This window comes from Myiozetetes cayanensis, unplaced genomic scaffold (genome assembly GCF_022539395.1).
Source record: "Myiozetetes cayanensis isolate MyiCay16 unplaced genomic scaffold, myiCay2020 scf9, whole genome shotgun sequence".
Lineage (NCBI taxonomy): Eukaryota > Metazoa > Chordata > Aves > Passeriformes > Tyrannidae > Myiozetetes > Myiozetetes cayanensis.
Window position 1 is genome coordinate 33,739,678 of NW_026088185.1, and position 25,912 is coordinate 33,765,589.

Sequence of the window (25,912 nt, forward strand, 5' to 3'; positions counted from 1 at the left end):
GGATAAAGGATATCTGCATTACAGCCTAGTTAGTAAATGTTCAATGAAAAATACACAAACTCCTCTTTTCTGAGATCATTCATTTCTTCCTTTGACAACCACTCTTCAAACATCTGTTTGCATTTAATACTTGAACTAATACTAGTTTGTGATACAAAGTGAATGAAAGATCTTCTATAATACAAAGTTATAACCTGCTGATTATGTTCAAATCCAAGACATTTTTAACAAAGATACTTTTAGCTGAAAAAGAAAGCTCTCAAAGAACTAGAATAATGCTGTGAAATTCCTGTTGCAATTGTAATTGGGGAGCTCATTAAATATACCCCAGGAAACCACATGGAAAACATTTATTGCAGGAGACTCCATAAAATTTTCTGTTCTGAGTTGTGCTGTCTCTCAGGGTTACCACTGCCTCCCCTTCTTAGGCAGGCTGCTCAATCCTGACATTGTTCTACACCACAGTGGCTTTTTCTACTCAGCCTTCAGAAAGTGCCAGTCAGGGGATTGCATGGTGTGGGCCCTTTCTTGTCCACAACTGGACTATGGATGTGCCTGAACCTCTTTTTGAGCAGAGGTTTGCCATAATGATGAGTTACATTTAGTTATAAAATCGGGTGTAACTGCAGCGCTCGTAAAAGTTGCACATGTACTTACATAGAAACTGTTCATATCTGAAGATTTTTCAACGTGAAAGGAATGTCAGGAGGAAGGTACAGCATCACAGGCACACGAGATGGAGGAGAGTTCCTCCATCAAGAGGAGTGCACTCTTTTCCTTCTGATTTCTGTCCCCTAAACACACACACGTGCACATCAACCCCCCACCTCCACATTATCCCCCAAACACCGTGTCCCTCTCCAACCCACCGGATGTAAAGCTGGCAAGAACAAGCTGGAACACTGGACCAGGTTGTCCAGAAAAGCTGTGAATGCCCCATCCCTGGAAGTGTTCAAGGACAAATTTGACAGGGCTCTGAGCAACCTGGGCTAGTGGACGGTGTCCCTGCTCATGGCACAGGGTGGAACAAGGGGACATTTATGATCCCCTCCAAACCAAAACACTCCATGATTCTATAGGAACATCCCTCTTGCTTACTTCACTCCTGCAGGAGTTACTTCTTCTAATTTATCCGTGTACACTTCCAAATTCAAGCCTTGTTATCGCTTTTAAGCAATCCCACAACTACTTCGCTTCCCATTTGGTCACTATTTTGTCTTTAACCTATTACTCCACCAAAATCCTTTATTTAGAAATGAAGTAGCTTATTCTTTCTCCATTTTACACTTTTCGATTTCCTCAGTTTTCTTTCAATCTCCTGTATGGTATGTAACTTCTCATTACCTATCCAGGATGACTTACTCTTTTTTATAGAAGAACTGATGTTTGTTCTAATCCTGAAATACAACACACAACCTGAAGCCCTCAGAACAGCCAGCACATCTATTCACAGCTAACTAAGGTAATGCTGTTCTTTCTCCTCTTTCTCTCTCTGTTTCTGATGACTCCTAGGAAACAGATTCCACATTCTAGACACACAGAACACTCCTCTACACAGAGAGTAACCTAAGTAGGAATAAATTACAATCCTCTTAATTAGCAGCACAACATAATCTTATTTGTTTCACCTGAAAGTCCTCAGCCACAGTCATGCAGCATTGCTCAAAAGCTCATTAGAGTGTTTAAAATATCTTTTTAAATTTAGTTGGGCTTAGATAAGGATCAATGTTGTTTATATTGTCTAGGAGTTTTGATTGTAAGCTTAAAAACGACCCTTTATTATATTTCTATAATGACCAGTGTTACGAGTTATGATTTAATCCCATTTATGTGCAGATAATAATAATAATAGACCACATCTATGTGAAGATGCAAATAATATTAGTAATACAAAATAAAAAGAGCAACCTATAGTTATGGCAAAGGTATAAAAGAAACAAGGGAGAGAGAGGGTAATATTTTGTACTAAAAACACTTATACAGCACTGCCTATGTAAAAAGCAGTGATGATCTTGCCTACTTGAAAGTTCTATTTTTTTCCAACTCTTTTATTGGTATCATACTGGGTATAACCTCTCTCCAAACCTCTCTTCTCTTGCAGGAATGTATATACAGTTAGGTAATACAGTGAAGGAAACAGAGAGGTAAATAAAGGTAATTATTAAAAGACAGTCTGATAGAGCAGATGGAACTGAAAGTTTGTGAAATATATGGAACTAAAATGACAGTAACTATATATAAGGTCAGGCTTCTTTAAGATACTCTAAATGGTATGTTTTTCAGAAAAGGTCAGTACCTCACATTTTAACATTCTGAAATTCCCTCCCAACCTTTGTAATTGGGCAAAACCAATAATAATGCAGGGGAGATGGGGAAGAATAATCTTTATGTTGCTAAAAATAATGCTAGAATTAATAATCTAGATTGCAGAGGACGTTATGTCCAAAGAGAAGTCACAGTACATTCTGCACATTTTAAAACCTGAAAGAGCATTAATTGAAATTGGAAACCACCTTCAACAAACCCTTCTTTTTTTGCTTGCCTGTGTGCAGCCACAGTAATGCCTTAATACATTCCTAAACTGGTTGGGTGAAAATCACAACTTCTACTTCCAATGTGCAACTGATGGAGACAGGAAGATAAAATAAAATTGTACACTAACAGTAGAGGTTGGTGAAAGGAGAATCTGTTCTTCCAGGTTTATGGTTACTCTGAATAATTATGGCTTTAGGACTGCCCTTTAGAACAGATAAATCTTATTCTCTATTGTCTTTACTGAATGATAATAAGGGTTTGATTATGTATAAAGGTTGCAATCTCAGCTGATGCTGGCTGTTCCTGTGGAATGACAATAAACCCAGGCATGTCCTATTTCTTCTAAAAATCACCCACCCATGAATTAGACACTGGTTAAGGAAAATGTTAACCCTTAGATAAGTGCATCTCAGACCAGAGACAGATGCCATACATCATACACACCTATGTATGATGTATGTGTTTGCTTCTCTTTCTTCTCTAAGCCACCTTGGCTTTGTAAAGAAAGCAACAAAGAAGAGGTGGTCATACTAACCCAAAAATGACTCTACAGAGACAACAGGAACATGATCTCTATCTAAGCTTACACTCGGTGAATTAAAGTTTCAATTAAACTTAAACTCCTGACTACCAATTCACCTGAAACCATTCCTCACACTGAAGAGAAACTTGAATTCAACCTTTACCACTTTTTTTTTTATTCCATATTTCTTCTTTTCCAGCTTAACAATAACTTTAATTAGAAAAAAAATTCCAAAACTATTTCAAATAACCCTGAGAAGATGAAAGTGAAAGGACTGCTCAGTCCTTTCAGCATACTGCTGATGTGCTTTACTGCTTTTCTTTTCACTTGAGCTTAGATTATTCAGTCTATAGCACATGAATCTAATAAAAGCAGCCTTGGGAATATTGTCACAGTCAGAATATATAATAAGTAAACAAAGTAAGTTAATCACTATGTTCAAAATGTTGCAACTCCTTCCTGATATTTTCTGTGGAAGACAGCATTCTCAAAGGGAGAAACTACACCTTTCATCAGTAAGAGAGTTCTTTGGGTATCAACATTTCACTTTTTGGAAGGAAGAAAACCAAGACTAACACCACTTTTGTCCAAGTCCAAATTGCCTTTTTGTTTGTTTGTTTGTTCTGTCTCCTTAAAGCATTTTTTCCCATTTTTCCGCATTTATATCTTATATTCTATGTGCAATATACAACTTTGTAGTCAGCAACATGTTCTTCTTAGGGCTGCATTATTCTGAAAACCCAAGTATGATACACAAAGATACAAACAATTCTAAGCACCCATGTCCCACAAGACATTATCTCATTGCCTATGGATTTGTGATACTTCAGATCAGAGAGTTTCATTGCATGACAACATTGACAAAGGAATTATGATCATAAGTTTTTAAAAAATAGATCATTCACCCTACCTAGTCACTGTCATTGCTACCCACCAGACACCCACATCACATTCCCCCAGCATTTTATGTTTTCATAAGCCATGCATTTAGATGAGAAGCTGAAAGCTGTTTGAGTTTCATATTCTAATGCAAGTCTAAGTCTTTGGTTCATGGTTTCACTTCTGACTTTTGCATCACAACTGTTGAGCAGAGGAAAGACAGGTATTTCATATCTCTCTCTACAACTGCCTTACAGAATTTTCAAAGACTAAGGTTGTTTCTTCCCCTGATGAAGACTGAAATTTTCTCTTTAAGAAATAGACTTAAAATCTCTTAGAGAAATAAGATATTTTTTTTTTTTAAATCTCAGAACTCAAAGTTATGATGCAGCACACGTATTTTTGTTTAACAGTTTCTATTTTACAGCATTATTTCTATAAATTTAACAATGAGACTTATGAATACAAGCTTAAATCCTGAAGTGGTACCTAAATATATCTTCTGCTCCTTTTCCTGTACAGATAAGAAGTAGAAAATCAGGTTTGGACTCTAAAACATGTGCAGTGTCACTGCTAAACATTTATGCTGTGTAGGATTAATTTGGTAAAGTATCTCAAAATATAAGCAATAAAAGCCAAGCGTCATTTTAACTGTTTTCAATTCACTTATTTAAAATAAAGCTTTTTATTTCTTTCTCTAATGATACAGACACTCCAGATGTATGTTTAAATATGCTCATCAGTGCAACTATCAAAGGGTAAGTGTGTATTACAGAAATGGGCCCCCAGATTAAGTATATATTGTGAAATGTATGTGAATGTGCATGACTTGAACCAATGAACTGTGGCCTGGAATGATGTCACAGAATGTGCAGCATTAAGTGGAAGGTTAAACCTACTTGCATCTCGGTTCATTAAACGTGGTTAAAGTGCAAATTCCCTCATTCTGACAGTAGTAATCACAAGGGTTCACTTTCTGGTCACAGCGCTGACTTTTAAACCCCACAGAGCATCTGCAGAATTTCAGTAAAATAGACCTATATAAATATTCTGCCTTTGCTGAACATGTTTTAAATATATATTGTAAATATATAGTGATGGCAAGACGCATACATACACACACACAGATTCACAGAAAGCAAAATTATTACTCCTCTTTTCATGGAAGGTCCATCTGACAATTCTGAAAAGTTTGCTCATCAGTGCTGATCAAACAGTTTTAAAACAATGGGCCTATACTAACTGATGGGTTCTCAAAGTATTATTGTCAGATGTATTCTACGTTTCTATTGATTGATCCAGATTAAAGGGACCTTAAACATTTTCATTAGCATTTTTTTAACATAGTTTATGGTGTTGATATATGCCACAGCATTTATGTGTTGTAAAGCCACACACAAAGGTATGAAACCTTTTTCCCTTGAGATGCTATGGTGTTCCATATGAATTAGTAAAAGAATAAGTCAGTCTTATAAAAGAAAAGAAAGGAAAAATCACAAGCTTCCAAAATAGCCATTCTAGGTGTTTAAGCAAATGAATCACCAGACTTAGTCATCATATTTGAGCCTTACATATTACAGCTGCAATATTCTCCTTTTGCTATGATTTATCAGTCTCTAGTCTTCAACTGAAGAGATTTAAAATAACAGGTAAAATTGTCTCAATGAAAATAATAATAAAAAGACAAATAGGCACTTAAAGCATTTTCAACTGAATAAGGGCTACCATGCAGAAACGAGTTACACTGTCTTTAGCACCAATCCTATGAACATCTATTGACAGTTTCTCAATGGTACTGAAACTACAGTCGTGTCCCTTTGCACATGTGAGTGCTTCAGCTCTCACAGAGAGAGGAACCACTGATCCATCTCTTACACTGATCAGATTACAAAATCTAGGCATGTCTCTATGAAACTTCCTTGAGAGTCTGAACAAAACATGCAATCTCTTTTAAGGTCACCTACCTCATACACATCAACAAAAAGAAGGATTGGCTGTAGCTGTATTTACAAAGTTATAGTCTCAGATCCCTTTGGGCAACAACTTACTTATGTCATCCAGGAAATGAGACACTTGAGTTCAATTTTCCCTTCCAACACCTCTCTCTTCCAACCTGGAGGATGCTCTGACCTCCAGGTTGTTTGGAAAAGTGGAAGAACATTCCACACTGAAGCTTTTCAGCAGTGCAAAAGAGACTGGATCATTTAGTAGTCAAAAGCAAAAAACACAAGGATTATGACTACATAGCTCAGTGTAACTGAGAGCAGGAAAGAAATTAATTTCTTGCTACAGTGACTACTTCAGTATTTTTATATTGAGCAGCTGAAAAAGAAGATACACCATAGCTCTCAAGAAAGGACTTGAATGTAGGCTTTTCTACCTCTTATAACAGTACTTCACCATCTAGAGTACAGAATCCCATTTTCTTTGGTATTTTATATCTGGGCCTAAGAAAAGCATCCTGAATTATTCTCTCAACCACGGTGCAGGAGGGAGAGCACCACCTCACCTCAGAACTGCCACACTACTGTGGGCAGGGTGAGGGTTAGGGCACAAATCAGATACATGAGCATTTCCTCAGACCCATAAGGGAAATTAACACTGACATTTATTTTTTTACTCTCCAACCATCAGGAGGAGTGTTTTACCCCCAGATCTGACCATCTTTAGAGGAGAAAAGAGTTAATTCACCTTTGAGAAGCAACCATCCTATGCTTCCAAACTCCATTCTGCAACAAATGCCTAAACAGGCTTTAGATCTGACCTGAAATTATTAGAAGTCTCAAAAGACATGTCTTTTGTATCTCATATGCATTTACAATATATTCCTTAGTTATATCTTTCAATACACATTTTGCAAAAAGGTAGGCAAAGCATCAGGTTACAAAAAAAGCTAGAAAACTGTACTGTGAGTTACAACTGCTACCAGCACATTACACATCCTAGAGAGACCAAAAATACAGAGACATGTACAATAACTTTGTTATTTGTTGGCAGAGAGGTGTTCTTATTTATCCACACAAAGCAGGATACTCACAGACAGACAGGTATGTTTGTCTCTGGGTCCAGCTGACATGTGCCCCCATTGTAGCAGTAGCCATCACACAGCTGGCAGGTAGAGGAAATCTTTCCATTGGTGCAACTAGCATGGTTAAAAAAAAAATAAACACAAAAAAGCAATCAGTGTTTAGTAAATCTGTGACCTCCCTTAAAATTATCTACCTGTTAAAGTACTGATTATGTGATACGTATAAGATCTACTGATTGCAAGAATTCTTGGTTCCCACTTTGAAAAGCTAGCACAGGCTTAGAGTTTATAGCACAAAATATCTTTAATCTTTCCTTTTATGAAAATAAGCTATCATTATACAAAATAATCCCTCAGGAATAGAGCAGCATGTGTGACTACATGTACCTCCAATAGTATGCAGTGTATCACAGATAATGCAGAATGATCAGCTTTCAACAGTATGGTAAAACTCAATTGTTAACTTGATTAATTTTTTTTTATTTTCAAGTGAAAACCCACTTAGTCTCCTGGCCTTATGCTGCCCCTAGTGAAGAGTGCTCCAAAAGATGGTTGAAAAAGGCAGGAGCGAGTGGGTTTTGTATGAGCAGGAACCACACAAAGGAACTGATCTCTTGTGACCAGATCAGGGACTGTGTAAGAGATTTAAAGCATAATTCATCATAATTGCAGTTAAATATATGATTTTAAACACAGTCACTCCCAAACACACACTTACTTGCATACTATGTCATTGCTGTCCTTGTTTATTATGCAGTGTCCCCCGTGGCACCTGATGCACTTGTCCACTTCACATTTTGGACCTTCAAACCGTACTGGACAGACACATTCTACACTTCCATCGTCAGAGATAGTACAGGATTCGGAATTCACACAGTAGTGGTGGCAAATATCTGCAAGTAACCGGAAAGCTAATTACTGAAAGATATTAAGGACTATTACAGAAAAAAATAATGCACTACTTTTATGCTTTAAAAGTTACTATAACAAAAACAAAATGACAACTGAAGCTGGTGACTCACTGGCAATTACAGGAATCAAGAATACCCCATAAACAGACATATTATATATTAATGATCTAATCCTGGGAAATGAAATAGAAAGATAAATTCATAAGAGATTTTTTTTCCCCCTTCTAGTTGTGTAACCATTTATGGCATCATCCCACATAATATAAAGACTACTGATGAGAAAAGGAGAGCAATGTTAATGTACTTAATGGGATGGCGACTGAATAAAAATCTTCTGATACATTCACATTACCGTTTAACAGCATTATGCTAAACTGAAATTGAAACAGTATTTTGAAATAATTAAGTTTTATTTTCATTTACCACATATTAAAATTTCATGAAGTTCTAATAATTATATATAAGGACATAATCCATAAGTTCCACAAAATGCCACATACTTGCTTATCTTTATAGACTGTGCAAGACCCCATTATATTATTTAACTGCTTAAATGCCAGCAGGACTTAGATTTCAAATAGTAAATTCTCTAACTCTTCAGAAGCACCAGTAACAGTCTTATTTCCCATACCTCTACAAAAACAAATTGCCTAACTGAAGAAACTTCCAGAGATACAAAACAGTGGTATCTTTACATTTTGGTTCATTTTTATTTGTGTGGTAGTGACATTTTTATTATTATTATTTTGTAGGGTTTTTTTATTGTTTTGGTTGGTTGTTTAGTTGGTCTTGTTTGTTTATTTGTTTTTCTTTTGTGTATAGGGGGCTGTTTTGTTTTTTTTTTGTTTTTTTAAGTCATCATTTAAGTTCCTTAGTGGTGCCCAAATCACTCAAAGTCTCTGTTTCTCTGTTTCCAATACTTTTTCCAGTTCTGCATAGTTAACGCATTGTGTTGAGCTTTCGGTAGTGTTAGTGATGGACAAATCAAGAAACTGATATTTAAGATTTATCAACTCTGAACTAAGCATCTGTGTTACCTTAGAGTTAAGCTGGTCCACATTAATAAAATATGACCTTTCCCACAAAACCAAAAAAATTCAAGCCCTTTGAATTCAAGCTCTATGTACATTTTAGTGCATATATTCAGGATGGATGATCATAGAATCACAGAATGGTTTAGGTTGGAAGAGACCTTAGAGATTATCCAGCTCCAACCCTCCTGCCATGGGCAGAGACACCTTCACACTACACCAGGCTGCTCAAATCCCCACTAAACCTGGCCCTGAACACTTCCCAGGGATGGGGCAGCCACGGCTTCTTTGGGCATCATTTGTGAGGGTATCTCATAAAGTCAGAATCACATTTTGATCATGCTGCTCTGTGCTCAGTTTTAACCCCTCTCCAAGGAGTATGTTCTGCTAGAAGAGTCCTGCTATAGGACTGAGTGTGATTGTTGGAGGAGTTACTTCTCTTTGGTTATTCAACGTACAGTTCCACCTATCTGCACAGGCTGTAGGTCCACGTGCTTAAGGAATCACTACTCAGCAACCAGAGAGGCTTAAAAGACACTAAATGAAGTTGTTCGTTGTTTGTTGTTCCCCGATTCAAGCTATAGAATGGCAATTTACAGCAGGGGTGCTGTTTTTGGAACAAAAACTACTGTAGTTTGAAAGCTAATATTGAGAGTCAATTTATGAAAGAGCAGTGCGAGGGGGAAGTGTTTGCATGTACATTAGGACAAAAAACCCAAATCAAACCAAAACAAAACCCAACCTAAAACCTACAAATAGGAAGTTCATACTTTAAAACAATTATTAGGTTTAGTATTGATTACAGTCACAAACACCTTAAATCTTCTGGTGTATCTAAAATGTTTATTCTGTATTTGGGCTGAAATGACACAGATTTTTTCCTTTTTTTCCTAAAGAAAGGAATTTCAATTTCAGGGCAAGTCACAGCTTGTAAGATCACTATATCCACTTTGAATGATTGTAACTGCATGAAAACGTTTTCTATTGTTTAGGTCGTTTGGGCCTTAAATGATACAAAAAATGAACTTTAACTACTCTGTATGTCTTATTCCTGGAATTTGAAATAGGGAGTTATATTCAAATACATCAAACTCATGTGTATTTAATAACACACACAGTGTTAGTAGAATTCTATGTAAATTCATTCACTTAAATTTATTTCAGCAGTGCCAGTGTCTTGACACGGAGCACACATTTTGCTTATTAGCCCTTATGTGAACTAATCAAAGGCAAAACTCTGCACTGGGTAATTGGAGACCATAAGTATGAGGAAAATAAGGTCTTTGCAGGCTGGTAATACTGTAAGCAAATGTCTTCTCTCTGTCATAAAAAATACTAATAATATTTTCAGCTTGGGAGCAGGAGTAAAATACCTATGCACATTCATGTATCATCTTTTGCATGTGAACTAGTTTCAATCACAGCAAAGAAAGACTGAAAAAGATATCTTGGAGGCAACCAATCTTTGCAATAATGCTACATTAATGTATTCCAACATGCATACAAAGTGAATGTGATTAATAAAACAAAAAATCATGCATATGCATGAATAAAGTAAAAAAATAAGATGTGACTTTATATACACACTATTAACTGTAAATCAGCAAAAAATGCTCTAAAATACTTTTTTCCCTAAAAGTATTAAGTTTTAAATAAACAAAAGCTTAATTCTATTTTGTTTTTTTATAAAGCATTTGAGTCTTTTTATTGTGTTAGTTTCCCAAAGTGTCATCAGACAATTCAAATCTGATAATAAGCACTGTTTAAAAAGTACCCATAAATTTACATTTAAATCAATTCTTAAAAAAAAAAAAAATGTTTGCAGAAGCATTCAACTAGAAACAATTTGTTTGGTTTTGGGTAAGCCTCAAGTAAATATTTTTTCTTAATCTGTGTGTCTGTCTGTGCATGATTTATGTACTATACTATTTTCAAACACCCAATTGTGTTTGCAGATAGTTATTTGTGGATTCATGCAGTTTGTTTAATACCAAGGGGTAGAGAATCACAATTACTGCTGGTTTTCCATTCAAAGGTTTCAATTTATTTCACAGTCCCCCAACTGGAAATACATTCAGTTTACTTCAGTACAAATCCTATTTAAGACACAAACTAACACTTTCCTTGTTTGACAGACCTTTCTCTAAAACTAAATACTTCTTGTATATTGTAGATAATTCTAAACCAGGCCTTTGTAAATAGCTAATTTTCTTTCCCTTTTGTTTAAATCTAGCCTTCTTCAGCAAATTCACTGAATGTAGAAAAGAGATGATGGCTTTCACATTTAATGTTCTATGACAAGCACTATGACAGTCTAATAAGACTATGACAGTCCTCTCTTTAGAATGCTACAGGCAAAGCAAAGCAGGAGTAGAAAAAACAGCAGATGACTAATAAAACATCATTCTGATCTCAGAAAAATAATCTGGTTTTAGCAGCTTAGGGTTACTTGTGAGTCATCATGTTGAAGAGACATGGGGAAGACAAACTGTAATTTTTAAATGAGTGACCAAAAAAAGAAATTCAATATTATGCTCAAATGTCTTGAGTTACTGAAAAGAAATAAAGGTGAAAGAAAGAGAAAGCACAGGGAGAAAAGAAATACAAATGGAGAAAGAGCAGAATTCCTATTGACTGATAATCTTCTCTCCCCTCTCCCCTGTAAAAGAAGTGAAAAAATTAAAGAAATATGTAGAAAGTGAGAAGAGCCTTTCTAAAGGCATGGAAAACTTTAGAAAACAATAACTCAATGAGAAGAGACTGATGGTTCAGTGGAATGCAAAACTAGGGAGAACTTTGATGCAAAGGGTAAAATCTAAGACCTGAGAATTAAACAAGAGCAATCCTTAGAAATCCTTTAGAATTTCAATACCAGGATGGGGCAGAAACCACACTCTAAGTGATCTTAGGCTGAGTAAGATGAAGGAATATTGCAGGGTGAAGCTTAAAGCTGTTGTCAATACACTACTTACTGAGGTTAGAAATAAAAAACAAAGGTAAAGGAGCAGTTTGAGAAATGTGTATTGATCTGCAAACATAAGGGACACCAGAAACTTTAGTTTACATAGTTTAACCAACTATGTCAACATTATGTTTAGGTATTGCATCAGCATAAGAAAACAAATATGAGAAGTCAGACTATAAAATTTTAACACAATTGTCTCATGTCTACTGGCCAAGTCACCTGTCTTTTACAGCTTCACTCTACAGATTCATTCACGAAAATAATAAATAAATCACAGAATCAATGAGGTTGGAAAAGGCCTCTGAGATCATCACGTCCAACCTTTGACCTAACACCACCTTGTCTACTAGACTGTGGCACTAAGTGCTACATCCCGTCTCTTCTGAAATACCTCCAGGGATGAGGTAATTAGAGCAGTCACCTCCAGTGACTCCATCACCTGCCTGGGCTGCCCATTGCAATGTCTGATGGCTCTCTCTGTAAAGAACTTCTTCCTAATCTCTAACCTAAACCTCCCCTGGTGCAGCTTAAGACCGTGCCCTCTTGTCCTAACTAATCATTCCTAATAAAGCTCTTTCTTCACCTGGACGTGTAGAAGGATGTTTCAGAAATATGCTCCAAGATCACCTGAATACATCAGATTCCATTCCCTCAGCAGCACGAATAACTTGGCGTTGAATTTACCAAGGCAGTAAAAACCAAAAACAATCACCCAAGCGGGTTTTAAACTTCCATCCTGTTGAGCTTTTATTATGAATCAGGATTGAAAATCTGTGGAGATTACTTACAGTACTGACACCTGTCTCCTGTGTACTCAGGCAGGCAGGTGCAGAAGGGCTGGTTCCCAGTGGTGACACTGCAGGTTCCCCCGTTTTGGCAGAAGCGCTCACAGACCGTCTGGTTGCAGTTTGGCCCCGTAAAGCCCAGCGCGCAGTTGCAGGTCGGCCGACCTATTCGAAACAAAGCAAACTATTTTATGATAAAAATAAATAAAAATTAAGACAGTATTCGGCACTTTAAAGATAGATTTATCATGAAGTAGCAAGTTTTAAAGTTCGAGCCCGACTACGTTTCTCTAGACACTAAAGGAACGCGGCTTTACAAGCACTGTTTGAATGTAGAACCTGTAAAAAAATGAAGCCAGATATGGGCACCTCGAAACCTGCATTTTTACACTTGTGCATGTACCATCATGGACTGTTTTATCCAAAGAAATAAGTTATTTTAAAAGAATTGAAGGAATTTTAAAAGACAGTTTTTAGTATGAATTTAAGATATGAATAAACTCTCCAAATGATCCTGCCATGCTGGGTTCCTCCAGCTGCAGAGGATAAATGTTTGTATAAAGCAACATTGGTGTCTCTTTAGAATGTACTCCATTGTTCTCAAATCTACAAACCTTTACATAAACATATGAATATACAAATATTTACTAATGCACTAACAGCTACAATTTTTACTAGAACACAAGTATGTGTGCCTGTTTTGTTATCCCACCCCTCTCAGATAATGAATACTGTTACATAAAAGTTGCTGTCTGGCATAAGACCAAAGATGCCTGTAACATCAATATTCAATGTCTGAAAAGCAGCGAACACTTTGGGATGAACGCTTGCACACAATGAACTCCGAGTCTACAGATTCTTTTCCAAAGGTTTTAAAAAAGTGTTTTAAAACACAATCCATTTTCCTCCTGTGATTACTCCCTATTGTAATTTTCCCATATTTTTTCCTTATCGAAATCTCATGTCTAAAGGATTTATAGCTTTGTTACAATTCCACTGTTTTATTAAACCCTTCCACTTTTCCCTGACTTATTTTCTTAAGGCTTATCTTCTTTAAAAACAAACTTCTAGATCCTATTAATGTTTTTCCATCTCCTGACTTTGCTTTCATATCTGAATTATAATCTCCTCTTCAAGTAAATGACCTGATATGTCCAACTAACCCTTCTCAAATCCTAATAATCTATTCTCATTCTTGATTATCTCTTACGAGACATTATTTTCCCCCCACCCTCCTTCTCTTTGCTTTCATTGAGCCTCAAGGGTTGTCTTAAATTTAGGGAGAACAGACCAAGTGTAACACTTTTATTTTTCCTGGTTTCCCAGGATGGAAAGAGACGAAGCCTAATCGTGATCTGAGGACACTTCTGAAATGAAATGGCAGCTTTACATAAGTGGCAAAAGTCTAAGAATTAAGATGGAGAACCAAACTTGAGTCTTGAATGGGAACAGCAATACCATATAATTGGCTATAGCAAATTTGGAAAGCGGAAGTGGCTGTTGTAGAAATAATACACAATTCTTTGATGTTTAGTCTTTGCCAGTGACAGAATAGGATGAAGGGCTAAAGTCAATCAGTCAATCAGATGATCTACAACAGAACGTAGTGACAGGGCAATGGGGGAAAGGATTCAAACTGGGAGTGGGATTACAGCAGATATTTGAAAAACATTCTTCACTGTGAGGGTGCAGAGATGCCAGCAGAAGTTGTGGATCCGTGGATTCCCCACCCCTGGCAGTCATCAAGACCTGGTTGGATGGAGCTTTGACAATCTGGTCTAGGGGAAGGTGTCCCTGCACACAGCAGGAGGTTGGAATGAGCTGATCTTTACGGTCCCTTCCAACCCAAACCATTTTATGATTCCATTATTATCAAGGTAACTACATAATGTACTGCGTGTGTGAGGCAGAATCTCTTTGGACTGGAATTTCAGGCATAAACAGGAAAAATAACCTATCCAATTTTATTATTGACAATCCAATTAGAATAATGATGTGACTGTAGAATCAAAAAGAGATCAGAGAAATTCAGGGAATGAGACACCCCAGTTATCCTTGGATTTACATTTGAAAAATGTAAACCATGCCAAGCCATAAGGCAGGAATGAGCTTCTTACATATACAAAATTCTACTTCATGGACGGGTGTGTTGGTGAGCACAAAAGAGAAGATCTGCTTGGCTTGGGCCTGACTTGGTTTAAAAAGCATAGAAGAGCCAAAATCCAAAGTAGTCAAATGAAATAATGTTAAGGGTTACTTTTCCATAATAATTCTCTCTGATTTTCATGTTGATCTAATAGAAACTCCTTACTGCTGCCTGATTTTAAAAAATGCTTCATTATGAATAGGTCCCTTATTTTTTTGTCTCATTAATCATATCCTCAGTTTAACATGATGTCTCCTGTAGGTATCCACAAATACTTTCCCATTTGCCTCCTGAGGCTGTTCACCAGAGCTGCATCCAAAACCCTGCAACAAGAAGCTTGTTGTTCTTTCTTCTCCATTTAGTTGTCTGGGCCTTTGAAGTAATTAAGATTAAACTGAATATTCCACAAACACCACAGTTCAAACTTTCCTCTGGTCTGCCTTTGTTTTAATACTATGCAATCATTTAATATCATATTCATTAGAGAATTTTTCAATGCAAGTGAAGCACCCTCATTTTGTCTACTCTCTCTGATTCATGCAGAATAATTTATTTATTCCTTTTCCTTCACTTACTTCTTACCCTTCTTAGATGACACACTTCACGTAATTCTTTTCTACATTTTCTATTTTAAGCTATGCTAATTTAAAGTGTTTTGCAAATCATCTTAAAGGCCACGAGATCAGTTACTCTCTTCCTCTAATGAGTACAGCAGGAACAAAACCATTGACCTAAAAATAGCTCCAACAAGTTTAATATGCATCAGCCTGGTTATTCATATCTGTCCCCTGTGATCTAAACATTAAATCAAAGATGTTGAGCTCAGATGTTAGCACAGATTCTTCTTGTTTTTCCCATGTACACACTTGTATTTAAATTTCTGCCCCTAAGCCAGGGCATTTCACATAATCCTTCATCTGAATCATTGTTTCAATAAAAAAAGATAAAATAGTAATAGATCATAGATCTGGAGGTCTGAAACTAGTTTTTATTATTAATACTCCTCTATTTGTTAAAATAATGGGACAATGATATTTTTCTAGTTTGTGGAAAAGATTATTCTATTCTTTGCTAATGTAGGCTTATAAATACGCCAAACTACTGACAGTTATATGAAAATTTAATACAGTATAGCCTAAACCCCCTTTTTGTCACTCAATTTAACATGACTTTCAGTAATGTTAATAGTTCATTGCCTATTTATACACAGACTGTTGACATCTAAAATAATTCTAATACTGACATTTTCATCTGCCTTATTCTCATAAATTATTTCTGATACAAAATAGTTCCAGGAAAAGTTCAACAAAACTGCAGTACTGAACAATGACAAACAACGCCATCAGGTTTTGTATTGTAGAATCAGAGTATAGATTTACGTTTCCAAAGAAACAGTTGTGTCAACCAAGATGTCCCACATGTCCCCCCCCAGCAACACAATTCCAAGATGAGCTCGTGCACAGAGAGCTTCAGCATCTTCACTGGTCATGAACTCTCAGGATTGGAGCTCTACAGACACAGAATTAAAACTCCCTCTCAGTTCTTGACCCTCACCACCACAGAAGTGTTCACAACACATTAGAATATAGAAAAAATAATAACATGGAAAGTGGTTTATGGAATGCTAAACTGCTTCAAATTCAGAAGAGAATTCAGTGGATTAAAGGAGAATATGTTATGGCAACCCTAAGACATATGAAGTTATTTTTGGCAGTAGGACATGAAATTATATGCAAAATCTTTTACATGAAAATGAAACGCAGTTTCCCCCTTTCTTACAAAAATAAAATCACTAAAAAAACCCCAAACAAGAAACCACCAAAATCAACCAAACAAAAAAACCAAACCAGGGATCTAAATCATACAGTGTTCAATTAGGTTTTAATTACAGATTCTGTAGCTACTCTTGGTTTGTCAGTTTAGTTTGCTATATAAGAAAAATTGTCTATATAATAACTTTTTAAATAATTTCAAAAATTGCCAATAAATATCTTGGTTCACTGTTTCTACAGTATCTAGGTGATTTCTTTTGGGAATCCACTTAGATATCTTGAAGTCATATTTACATTTATTTTGCAAGGATTAACTCTAAGGAGATGAACTTTCATTTGTGTTATTGCCTAAACAATATATAAACATTATGTATTTTTTATAATCATATAAGGTGCTTTCAATTAAAAAAATAATTAAAAACTAGATCAATAGCACTATTTTTGTAGCTTTCTGCAACTTTCGAAAAATGAGATCATCCAGTCTAATGTCTGCATCAAAATTTACATTATTTATTTCTTCCTTTCAATGGTAAATTCACTACATGCAATGTGTGGCTTTGTTATGGGTGAATATACACATTTAGTTTCAATATTTAACTTGCTGTCACTATTAAAGAAAACAAGGTGGCTTTTCTGTACATGAGCTTTCTATAAGCAATATCTTGTCTTTTGGAGTCCTTATCAGAAGTCTGTGGGAATCAGAATAATTCCTTTCTGTGTGGCTGATGAACCATAATTAGCTTTACTGAGACAATAGCAGTGCAGAGAAGCTGTATTATTAAATGTAATTAGTAGGTGAGCTGATTGGGATCTATCCCAACAGATATACATTCTCTCTCTGTTGTGGGGAAAAAAAAGGGAGAAAAGAACAAGCTCTTTCCAAGGCTGGTGGTGATGGTTCTGTTGGGACTCTGGCATGAGCTGTGCCAGAGCAGAGAGCCTCAACATGCAGTGAAATGCCACCTCATCCCTCCCCACAGTCCCTGTCCTGCTGACAACGTGATGTGGGAACAGCCTTGGAGGCTGGGACTGATGTCACATTAGCAAAGCAAACAGGTTCTTCATTGACTGTTTTCAGTGTGCACCAAATCACCTTGTTTTGCTTATAAGACAGAATACAAAATCATATCTACTTTTTCTATAATGATTTTTTGAGAATGTTTCGTCAATTTCTGTTTAGAGGAAACATTTTTTCACTCATTTTTATACAAAAATTATGATTAGACACTCTTTGTACTGTAAGGATAATACAAATGGATTTATCTAGTTTTGTGAACTAGCTAACCTAGTTAATGTGTTTGAGACATTCATTAAACTGTTCTGTCAATATTTTTACTTTAAACTATAAGTGCATTTTTATGGTGAGATTTGCATTTTTTTTTTTCCAAATTCCCATTAATTTGGCTTACTGGAAAGTGTTCATTATTATGCCCAAACTTTTAATTACATGTCTCAGATGTGTACTTTTAATTAACTGATGACATTTTCTTTGTTCAATTATTGTAGTTCAATACAACTGTCGTAAACTTATAAATTTTAATTAAAGCTGCTCCAATCTCCAGCTATATAACGTTCACATAGGAATTTGCCAAAAGGCTTAGCAGTAAGTAAGCCAACAGTGAATAATCCCTCAACTGCCAGTGGGATTTGTTTAACAAATTAACATTTGTGTGCAGATAATGAGGTTCTACAACTTAACACATCCAGCAAAGATTTAGCACAATCATGTTTTAAAAAATTAGTAATACTCTGCAATTTACTTAATTAGTTATCACATTACTATTCTGTATTAGGTGGTGAAAGAGAGGAGGATTTACACATTCACTAGAACACACCCATTCACCAGAAGAGTATTTTATATGTTGCAGGAATTTATTTGTATCAGAATATGATGCAAAGTTTGTTCTGAGGTTCGTCCTTCCCTCCTCAGTTTTTAAGCCAGAATCCAAAGGAAATTCCCTGACTCCTGGGGAAGCCTCCAGCTGTGGGGACCCTGCAGAAGCACCTCTTCATGAGGCTGAAATGACTGGCAGTCCCTAAGCTTTCCAAAGGGACTGTGTGTAAAATGACACCTGTGAGATCGACTCAAAGCTGTTTGAGTTGTATAATATGCAAGAATTGACAAAGGCAATCAAAGCCTCTAAGAATTTTAGAAAGAGTCAGCCAAGCTGAAATGATCACTAGGCATTTATATTTTGCAGATGGGTTTGGATTGGCACTCACACACCTATCGCTTCTGCAGCTTCCAGAGGAAAAGGCTTTACAGTTTTGAACAATAAAAAAACATGAAAAAAAATATAAAATTAGGAAAATATATGAAACTTGATTGCAGGAGTTTAGCAGGTCAGTTTGATGAGTCAGTTGTACAATGGATCAGAAGTATAACTGCTGCTTTTTTTAGGAACTGTTTGTGAGCACTGTAAAACAGGAGGAGGAATGCACAGGCAGCAATAGCACAGCAGATCAAAGTAAAATGATATTGAGCTGACTTTATTTTAAGATAGTAATTTTATACTTCACAGAAACGTGAGGGAATTCTTTAACAAACCCAGTTTTCAATGTACTTATTGGAACATGGGCACTTAAAAGACGTGCAGATGTGTCACTTGGGGACATGGTTTTGTTGTGGGCCTGGCACTGCTGGGTGAAGGGTTGGACACGATCTTAGGGGTCTTCTCCAAATTTAATGATTCTATTATTCCTTTGCTAGATGACAGGTCAACCTGGTACGACAAAATATTTCAGATCTAGACACACTATAATGCTGAAGCTCTAAAACCATTAGGGAAAAAATTGAGCAATTCCTGGTAATGAAGGACGGTTTTGTTTATTCCTACATGGAACAACGTGCAAGAATGAAGCAACATATAGACTGATTACTCTCATATGAACCTGACAGAGCAGATCAGCTCTGCTTTGAAGGTCAAGACAAGGAGAAGTAACGTTGTTATGGTCTGGGTTTCACACCCTCAGTCCAACTGCAAATGGCCTGTGCAGGCCCTGCAGCTAAATGTGTGTTCACTGAACACAAGAACTGAAGGACACACACAGTGTGTGTGTATTTGACTGGAAAGAGGAAATGGTTGTTGTAAAAACACTTGAGGAATTAAGCTTTTTTGACTTAATTACAGTTTCTAATGCTTTTGGGGAGTCCAGTTTAGCTTCCCTCTGTAAGATACATAATGGCCTTGGTATACCATGGATTAGATTAAACCAGGATAAAGGGCCATCTCACTGGCATGCTAGTTTGTTTCTGTTACACACGATTTATGGCCTGATGTAGATAAGAAATACAGTCTGATAAGAAATAGAGATTTCTCCTTAATAGAATATTTACAGGGTCCAGGGGCTAGGCATGCAAGGAAGATGAGATGAGGATCAGCTTGAAAACTTCTTGAAAATTATCAGGAATACTAGATGGCGGCAGTGTCATTTTGAAAGATATATGGTCTTTTTTTCCACGTTTCCAGCAGGGGAAAGTTATGGTGTGGGCTTCAAGGCATGGCTACCCTCATGAATTGGAAATGGCAGATAAGACATCTGGTTAACTTGAAATATGATTCTTAAAAATTTGATAAAACTGTTAAGGGGACAGAGCACTGCAGAAGAATACTCCTATCAGCAGGCATGTCTACAGTCATCAGAACCAGCTCTGTGTTGGTCTCAGCTCATAAAGGCACACTTTGGTCATGTGTGCTTCAATAAACATTAGCTGCCACTAAATGTTCAGGTTCCCCACAAATCAGGGGGAATTGTGGACTGTAGTGATGTCCATGCTGGCTCTCCTGATGCCTTTTAGGGCAGGCACATCATTCCATTTGGGGCACAAAGCACCAGGCTGATGCTGCAATCCCCAGGCCTGCTGGGCCATGGTGAAAAATTTAGCAGAAGTATATTGTGGAACCTGCTCATATCTCGCCTTTACCCAATGGTGACAAAACCTACTGCACTAATTATTTCAGCAAGGCTGAGAGATTTCAGAGGCTGGATTTAGCAGGAAAATATAAATTAAAAATACCCATGCAATAGCATAGCTGTGTGAGCACAGCAAGTTTTGCTGCCTGGGAAAGGGAAAACAAACTGCTGGAGGTGATCGAGCCCTATGGCTACTGCCAAAAGAAAAGGATTAAATAAAGCCCTGGGGGCTCTGCAGGACTCAGAATGGAGCTGAGCTCCAGGAGCCAAGTTATTAATTTTATTAAGCCTTTTAACCCCACAAAAGAATCAATTAAATGCCAGACATGTAAAGATGTGGGAATAAACATCCTCTCTTCAGATGAGGAGGGAGTTCTGCACGCCATTTAAATCACCCACAACTTACTTCCATTCACTTGCATGTCCTCACTTAGCATGTATTGATCTCACTACATTGATTAAAAATCACCACTTATCATTTGTGTCAGTTCCATCAGCTGTTAGGAGCAGTTTAAAGTATAATTAATCAACTTCCAGCACAAGTAATTCTCATTTTCTAATATTTAGTCATTATTATGGATATAACTATGAACAACATTATTAACCCTCAACTACTCAGAACTGAAAGAAAAGATTACTTGGTTTGCATTCACCTGGAATTTTGCCACCACATCTCAGCCAATAAGAGAGGCTCCACAGAAGCCACCAAGTGAAGCTAAATTACTAAACTACATATGCTAGAGTTAATTAGTAAGAAGTACTGAGGAAAACATTATGATCTAAGTCTCTGCCACAGAGACTCAGATACATAATTTTGTATTTCAGAGAGCTCTCTCTGTGCTGAAGTCACAAACTTTTCAAGATCAGGTGCCTGTATTTTTATTTCAGAGATCAGGGTGTTGGTCTCTTCATCACAGGAGAAAATGATTCACATCTTCAGCAGCTAATAGCTTCTGAGGAGAAGGGACTAGACAGCAAACTCTTCTCCAGCTGTTCTACTTTGAATCAAATACTTAATTATTCCTTGAAGCAGAAAATAGAATTCTACTTCTCCTTTCTCACAGAATTGCTAAGAGTACTTTTTATCACACTTTCCTTCTCTAGCCCAAACACTAATTGCACTATGCAAGTTACAAAAGCTTATGTATTAGGCACAAAGATCAGCTGTGAAATCACCACTTTTTAGCAGGATTATTTCCCTGAAGATAAGAGATATAATTTCAAATTACTTCAGAAAAATGAAGGATCTGAGTTCTCATAAACCAAGTCTTCCTGAGAATTGGATGTATAAAATTCCTGTTTGGTGAACTCCAGGAAGACAAAAGACTGAGGTCACCAAATTTAAACCAATTCTGCAAATGCAGATAAAAATTTAGAGGGAGAGTTGATATGAAGAGAGACCAAGCTGTATGGGCTTGTTCCAGGTGTAGTCTGACTGGATATTATGATTTATAATTCCATTTGTCCACCTCAACACCCGAGTCTTAATACTTACTTAAAGGCTCCCTTTTCTGAGATGCAGTTGAATGCACTGAGACACACAAGTGAAAAGCATTATTGATTATAAAGTATAAATATGCATGATATATTCTGATGTTTTGCACATCATTTATGTATAAACAAAGCAAATAAATTACAAAGAGAAAAATATCACAAGCAGGGAATAAATCCAAACATTTAAGGCAGGTATAATAGTAATATAGAGCTGTTCAGAAATATTTACCAAGGAGAGAAGCTCCACAGGTTCCTCCATTCTGGCAGTAGTTGTAGCAATGGTTTGTTTCACATCTTTCACCAGAGTAACTTGGCCAGCAGTGACATCGAGGATCCCCCTTCTCGTTTATAATGCACTTTCCTCCATTCTCACAGGTTAATTTACAGGTGCCATCTGCAACAAGAGCACACACAGAGCGGTTCAACAACCCCACTTCATGGAACTGGCAAAACAGAGCCTTGTCTCTCAAACAGAGCTAGAGATCTCTGTCAGTAGGTGGTGGTGGGGAATATCACTTTTCAAAATTGAGAAAGTAAATTATCAGTTCTGTTTCCACAGTGCTGGTAAAAAACAACACACTTAGGAGATCATAAGTCCCAGAAAGGCTGTCAGGAGCTGCAGAGCTGGTGGGAGCTTGCACCCTACTGAGCTGGGGGCCTGTGCATGGCACACCCAATCATGTCACCACCCTAGGATCTAAGTTATTAATGATAGTATGAATTCTTGTCTGAAACTATAATTCCTGGTTAGTTTAAGAACTAGAAAATTGAATAGTGGTTTCTTCTGGGAGACCTCAGGAAACTTCCCAGTCATTTGCTGGTGCCCTCAGCCTTTTTCTATTCGTTGGTTTTGGATCTCTCTTCCACTCTCTCTATTAACTAACAGCCTTTTCAGCTAAGCCTTATCCAGAATATTTAAAAGGAAATTACTCAGCTTTAAATTCCTCCTCAAAAAAATGATGTTTGCATACTAACTTGTTGCTCCCAAATCACATTTCCTGATAATTTCTTTTTCTCATCTGCTCAGACTGTAAAATCCCTGAGAAGTGGTACTGCCTGCTGCTCTGCATTCACTGACTGCTGACGGCACATCTTAGAGGTGAGCTGTTAGGTGACAGAAATTCTGATTAGGCCAGATTCAATCTTCCTACAAAGCTCTTTTATAATTAGAGTTATGCCTCTCTTGGAAACACTATGGAAAGTAAACCTCTATTCATTTCAGTGAACAGGATAAAAAATCATTCAATGATACCAACAAGAAATTAATTATAGACTAGCATATAATACTCAAACATCCAAATACCTGTAATTCTAAAGAACGAGACAAGCACCTTTCCAGCCCAAAACATGTTTTCATCAATGAAACCTCTCATTTCTCAAACAAATCCTGTGCAGTCAGACTACTTCCTAACTAATCCAGTATTTTAGCCTACATGGCTTTAAACAAGAGGAGTATCACAAGCACTGAGAACTCTCCAGTAATACATCCACCAGCTGCAGGTGTTTTGCTGAGTTCATTTGGTTTAGTCAAACAACTGACAAGGAAGAGTCAAGGTTCCCATTTGTTCCATATCTGTTGAGGTCTAACAGTGACTGATGTAATACAGACACATCAACTCCTTTCATGTTCAAACACACTGCGTTGCAAAAGTACAGAATTTAGGAATGTCACATGTCCTCTGCCTGAACAGTCCTCTCCAGCACAGATTCTACAGAGCCCAGTAATATACCTGTGCTTATGCAGAGCCCTTTCTTTGGATGCACCCAAATCTCTCTTTCCTGCCTGTGTACGCCCCTCCTCTGCAGGGTCTGCTGCCTCCTTTCACAACCAGTGCTGAGGTGGTGCAGACGTGTAACCTGGGATCAAATCTATTTAAACAAAACTTCTGGAAACTCTCATCTTTCTTTGATGAGATTGTACCTTTCTCAAATGAAGCTGAAAGCAGATAGCAAATCTAAAAGTTACTGTGGTGGACTGGCTGGCACATTGTCATTTCACCGCTGTTTACAAAAAAAAACCTTGAAATCCTATTTGCACTTAATTTTTTTGGTATCCACCCTGGATATACCTGCTGTAACAAAGCTACTTTGTATTTAGGAGTTTGAGGATGCTTCAGTGTTTTATTTATTTGGGTGGTTCATTAAATCCTTTGATGTTTCATGAACCGTTCTTCAGTTACTCATTATACAAGTTGTTTGAATGGATAATGTAGCATATCTTATCAGAGAGAAGGTCTATTTTTGTTTTGCTTATCTTATCTCTTTTTCTTATCATTAGTCATGAGTTTATGGAGCAGAACTTGGTAAAAACAGAATAAATAACAGTGAAGTACAGACAACTCCTCATTTTTAGAAACCTTTCTGATAGTGCATTAAAAACATGCTCTTCTAGAAAAATTCCACAGAATTAAGACATAAAATCTGGAAAAAAAAAAGGCAATTACTACTGATTTTTTCTCTATGAAACAATTTAAATTCAAGAGTTCCAACACAAATCTAATATGAATCAGTTACTTCAACAATTTTGGACTTTAAATAAACCAAAAAATAGGACTGAAAGATGCAATAGACAAGCCAGTTGTAAAATACTACTTGAGACTATAACAATATAGGGGGTTTAATGCTGCTGCTTTGTTGTCTGAAAGTAAATACAGGAAACAAATTATGCTTGCAGATTCACATCAGCTGAGTACAAAAGGAGATCAGATGCTTTTGTGTGGGAGACATGAGCAGAATGGTCCCACAGGAAAAGACGGAAAGAAAAAGAATACAGGAGAGGAGCACAGAAGAATTGGTCTAAAAAGCTGAATACAGTTAATTTGAATTACTGAATAAAGACCTCTGAAAGAAGAGATGGGAACAACTCTAGCATGCACACACTCTTGGAACAACTTTTTTTTTTTAAAAAAAAAGTAAAATCAGAAAAGTATCTAGCTGGAGACAATTCTGTGCTACTCTGAACTTGCTGGAACTTGGATTCAAAGACCTCCCAGCTGCTCTTTTCATTTCTGAAATGTCAGAAGTAAATAATTTCACTTGTTACCCTACCCCTAGTTTAATTACTGGACCTCCAACATGAAAGAAAGGATTACAGGTCATGTTATTTTATATATCCTAATCTGTTTATTTAGTCTCCTGCTGACTCGATTTGCCCATTTCAATCTTAATATACTGCTAATAAAGAATCAAATAATTTTAACTTGCAGGTTTTCTTATGTTTTTCTTCCCAAAATGACTGTTTCACACAAACATTAATGGAGTTTGGCTTATCTGCTTCATCTTTGACTCTCTTTTCTTGAAAGTAAAAGGAAAATCTTACACAGAAGAAATGCTGGTACAACAGCAAACAGCCTTTCTAGAGATGAATGCACCTACTAAAGACAGAGTGCAGAGTTCTAATATTATGGTAAGGTTTTATGAATATTCATGTCCTTATAGATGCAAATCTTTCTACCTGCCAGTCTTCCACATGTTGAAATGTATCAGAACATTGTTATCCCCAAATTTTGTCTGAATGCTGTAAGAGAGATGCTACTTTCTGTTTTCCCTTCACATTTTTTTTTTTTTCCTTTGAAAAATGTTTGCTTTACAATTTGAGAAGGAAGAGAAGGTCTAAGAAAAAGATGCATGGTAAGAATAAAAAATAACTGACAGCCATTTTCTTCTGTTCTGGGAAACACCAATCCCAGCACTAACCCCTTTCTAAATACAGGAAATACGCTGTAAAGAATTTTTTTTTTTTTTTCAAATCAGAAGCAGATTTCTGTGTGACCCTTGTTCTGTTTGATATCTAGGAAGGCTGAAAGCAGGACAAACCCTGCAAAAGATAGCATGGATTGAACTGCCATAGCTTTTGCTCCCTTAGGTAGATACTGGGTAAAAAAGAAGGTACACAAGGATTAACCTTTCCATACCCAGCCAAAGCACC

At 36.7% G+C, this 25,912-nt stretch overlaps 1 protein-coding gene across 7 annotated transcripts in view; it reads right to left on the reverse strand.

The window, feature by feature from the left end:
- Positions 1 to 25,912, reverse strand: part of LRP1B (LDL receptor related protein 1B) — a 670,422-nt gene that overhangs the window by 15,382 nt on the left and 629,128 nt on the right. For 6 of the 7 annotated variants that reach the window (XM_050339267.1, XM_050339263.1, XM_050339265.1 and 3 more), the window contains 5 exons: positions 22,214 to 22,378; positions 12,661 to 12,822; positions 7,684 to 7,858; positions 6,975 to 7,079; positions 4,837 to 4,950 (listed from right to left, as the gene is read on the reverse strand). In XM_050339267.1, coding sequence (XP_050195224.1) covers positions 4,837 to 4,950; positions 6,975 to 7,079; positions 7,684 to 7,858; positions 12,661 to 12,822; positions 22,214 to 22,378 — 721 coding nt within the window. The remainder of the gene's footprint in view (positions 1 to 4,836; positions 4,951 to 6,974; positions 7,080 to 7,683; positions 7,859 to 12,660; positions 12,823 to 22,213; positions 22,379 to 25,912) is intronic. The other variant, XM_050339266.1, reaches the window with a different exon arrangement.